This window comes from Triticum dicoccoides, chromosome 7B (assembly GCF_002162155.2).
Source record: "Triticum dicoccoides isolate Atlit2015 ecotype Zavitan chromosome 7B, WEW_v2.0, whole genome shotgun sequence".
NCBI classification, from domain to species: domain Eukaryota; kingdom Viridiplantae; phylum Streptophyta; class Magnoliopsida; order Poales; family Poaceae; genus Triticum; species Triticum dicoccoides.
This window is the reverse complement of record NC_041393.1, coordinates 699,622,904-699,626,946: the sequence shown is the minus strand read 5'-3', so window position 1 is coordinate 699,626,946 and position 4,043 is coordinate 699,622,904. Positions and strand designations below refer to the sequence as shown.

Genomic DNA, 4,043 nt, shown 5'->3' with positions numbered 1-4,043 from the left:
CCCTTTTTTTTCAGGCATTTGTTACGGTCGCCCTATGCTGATACCATATATAATTTTCTCTCTCAATCTCTACTAATTAAAAAGAACGTAAGGTTATTATTTCATCTTTATTCCGATGACCCTTTCATCCAACCTTCCCCTTATAATAATCAATCTCCTTAATTTACTTACATTTTGAGTCCATTCCATTTTTAATTTACTTATTAAACTTCTCACAAAATATAAGATAAATCATGGACTGAATTTAATAAATATTTATTTACACAATCCTATTAATATGGGCAGGTAAATCACAAGCTGACAGACAAGAATATTTATATCATCTTACAACGCACGTGCATTGTCCAAGTACTTAAGAAGAATTTAAGGTTTCACCTTTCACTTTCTTTCCACCACGCTTCATCCAACCTTTTCCCTATGATAGTCAATCACCTTAATTTACTTACCCGTTGAACCAATTTTATTTTAATTTACTTAAGAAATTTCTCATCAAAATATAAGGTAAATCACAGACATGATTTGATAAACATTTATTTACAATCACATTAATATGGTTAGGTAAATCACAAACTAATGTGCTAGAATAAAAAAAAGTGTAGTATATTTCCTAGTATTTTTTTGAAACTTTTCAATGTGTACCCGGTCAATTGTTGAGTGCTGAAAATTGTAAAACATGATTTTTTTTACATCACGTGAAAGCTTCCTATTCTTTCGAGACGGAAGGAATAGTACACACGCGGCTTGCGGCAAGGCAACGGAACGGATATGGACGCCGCGGTGTCCCCCTCCCTCGCCGAGCTTTTTGTCTGCAGCGAAACGTGCGAGCAACGGCAACGTGGGAAACACCGGCCAGCCCAAACGTGCCGCTCCTTCCGGCGAGCCGGCACCCCCAACCAACCGCAACCGCCTCCTCCGCCCTATATGAACCCACGCTCCACCACGCGGCAGACACATCCGCTCCAGGCCTCCAGCAATACACCATTCCAGCTCCACCACGCGGTCAACAGACGAAACAACACATCCGGATCCAAAACTCCCAGCCTCCCACAGCTCCGCCGCGGCTCATCCCCGTCGATCGACCTTGCGATCGATTCCGTTTCTTGCCGCGCGTGCGCGCACAGCACATCCATGGCTGTCGCCGGAGGAGGAGGAGGAATGGCGCTGAGCCTGCGGGCGCCGTCGACCTCGGCGTCGCCGGCGGTGGGGCGGCTGCGTAGGGCGGCGTCGTCGCCGGCGGTGAGGTGCGGGGCGACGCGGGAAAGGTGGCCGGCGGCGGCCCCGTACAGGGTGCTGGAGGAGGACCACTACCGCACTCTGAGGCTGCAGCCGGGGGCATCCAGGGGCGAGGTCAAGAAGGCCTTCCACCGCCTCGCGCTGCAGTACCACCCGGACGTCGTGCGCCAAGACGACGGCATCGACTTCGAGCGGATCAACGCGGCGTACCAGAAAGTGATGAGCAACATGCGGGAGGCGGAGGCGACGCTCGAGTACTGGCGCCGCCGCTACGGCCTCGCCGACGAGGACCTCGACCGCTACCGCCACTACCTCAACGAGGAGGACGAGGACGACTGGTTCTCCGACTTCTGAAGTCTCAAGGGCCGCGTGCACGGCCAACGGCCATTCCTGGCATGGCAGAGGCGGCAGCGCTGTAAATAATTTGTGAAACGTGGCTCTCTGCTTCTCTCCCCTGTTTTATTGTGGAGGGAAGAAACGTAGAAAGAAATTCAGGGTTCAAACAAAGTGTAATTGGAACATTTTCAATTTCCTTGTCAATACAATAAAACATAACAGGAGTTGATCTAGATTGTGGCTCACGATTAACGCCTCTTTCTATTTGGATTTCGAACAAGGGGACGCATCTTTCGTTTTCAGTGGTAGTGGCACACTGGCACTGACAAGTGGATGCTTGCAGCTGAAATGGATTCAGATCTTTGCTGTAAAATGCCATCCATTTCCAGTTTCTTGCAGGTGAAAATGAAATGCTACCACTGGGTGTTTGAGTTTGACCCTGCCTGCATCTTCTTCTGCAGCAACTGTTATCTTGTCTACCCACTTTGTGTTCTATGGGCCACACATCTAGTACAGAAAAATTGCCTTTATAAGAGTTTGTCATGTGATGCTACATGGGTACAAGATTTCAGGAATGCGGCTTGATTGGGACCCGAGGGGATATGTTGTTCAAGTAGTACTATATCCATATTGATTAGCCACGATGTGTTAACTATAGTTTTTCTTAGGGGACGTGTTAACTATAGTTGTCACTCACTGATTCATGTCAATTAGTGATAAATTCCCTCCATCCATCCAAGTTCACATCAATCAATGACTAATGCCTATGACGTGCAAAACCTTTGATCAGACATATGTCCAGCCAGGGTGATGCAATTTTATAAAATAACAAACTTTTTAAACCCATTTCCCGTTGGTATACCGCGTCGGGCCAAGTACATTATCAATCTTTGTTTTTATCAATCATTAGTACATCGAGTCTAAGGGATTTATGCTTTTATCGATCATTTTGTTAGCTTGACATTAGAGGAGAAGGTTACTCTATTTTATTCTAAGGTCGGAAAAAAATGAAGGACGCTTTTGAAATACCCTAACCTTGTTCCTTCAGAGTGAGGTCGAGGCACGAGGCATGGCGATGCAGCACGACAAGCCGTCTCGGTGAGGTACTGTTGGAAATATGAGCAATTTACCATATGATTTAATCCATAGAAATACCAGATAAAACATGAATATTATAGCAGAGATGGAACAAGTCATGCAATCTAACAGAGAGAACACAAATAGCATTTGCACATATGAACTAGAACAGAACATATGTAGAGCAGATACTAGAAGAAGAAACTGTAGTAGGTACTTGAATAAAAAGAACATGAACATGTACTGAGCTGCGGCAGTAGCAGTAGTGTTGGCGCTGACGTTGTCACCCATGTCGTCGAAGAGGCCGCCGACGGGGAAGAAGCCGTCATTCAGGAAGTAGTGGTCGGTGTCCGTGATGAAAAGGTTAGTAGTTACGTAGAGCGCTCCTCAAAAACCTTATCACCCTTCTCCCGTAGAGGACTCAAAGAGGTGGAGTTTGGAGGTCTACTGTCCCGACCTGCGGTGCACGCCGCAAGCCGGGATGGGAAAGATCGTAGCAGTAGCTCAGTGCTATGGAACTCGACGGCGTGAGGAAGGTGTTGTTTTGGTGTGTCTCTCTGGAGAGGAGCGACCTCTCTTTTATAGGCACATGATAAGGAGGCGAATAGGCAGCCACAGGAGGTGAAGCAAAAGAGCAGACAAAACGAATAGGCAGCAGCTGAAGGGTGCAACGTTCGTATTCAATCTCCAGTACAGAAAAACTTTTCGGCTCCCCTATGACCTTTCGTATATCAGTTGTGCGTGGCAAAAATTTAGACAACAGCTTGACTCATTCTCGCGCACGACGTGGCGCGGTGAGGCGGGCGACGGAGGAGGAGCGCGTGTGTATGTCTTTCTTGTTCTCATGTTCATATATGTGGGGAAATAACCTCCCTTATAAGGAGGTCCAACTCCTACTAGGTGAGCACTATGCGACTAAACTTTAGTCCCACCTCTCACTACAAAAAAAAGACACATCCGTGACATTTTGGGCCGAACGAATTTTTTTTCTGTCATACATATGACACTTCTATGACGATAATTGTGACAAAACCCGGTATCATCATAGATGTGGTGGGCTCCTATTTCTATGACAAAAAATCATGACAGAAAATGGGCTTTTCATCCTGGGCGGGCCGGAGACGCAGCTGCATGACATTCTTTGGGCCGTCCATGACGGAAAAAACTGTGTTAGAAGCGAGGGGGAGGAAAATTTCGGGGAGTTGCCGGTTACGGTGTGTGCGAGGCGTTGGCTCTAACTGAACCCGAGCGAGGCGCTGGGCTATAACTGAACCCGAGTGATTGCACTGCAGGCTACGCGTTACTGAACCCGAGGGATCGATCGATGGCTGTTAACTGAACCCGATGGAGCGATTCCTTCACTACTCCTGCTAACTGAAGCCGATCGATTGGATGAA

General features: G+C 47.2%; 1 protein-coding gene across 1 annotated transcript; it reads left to right on the top strand.

Annotated features, from left to right (window-relative positions):
* The first annotated feature begins 863 nt into the window (after positions 1–863).
* Positions 864–1,802, top strand: LOC119340054 (chaperone protein dnaJ 8, chloroplastic-like). The gene has a single exon (XM_037611965.1). It carries the CDS (start codon positions 922–924, stop codon positions 1,585–1,587), a length of 666 nt encoding a protein of 221 aa, XP_037467862.1. The 5' UTR covers positions 864–921; the 3' UTR covers positions 1,588–1,802.
* Positions 1,803–4,043: the final 2,241 nt, after the last annotated feature.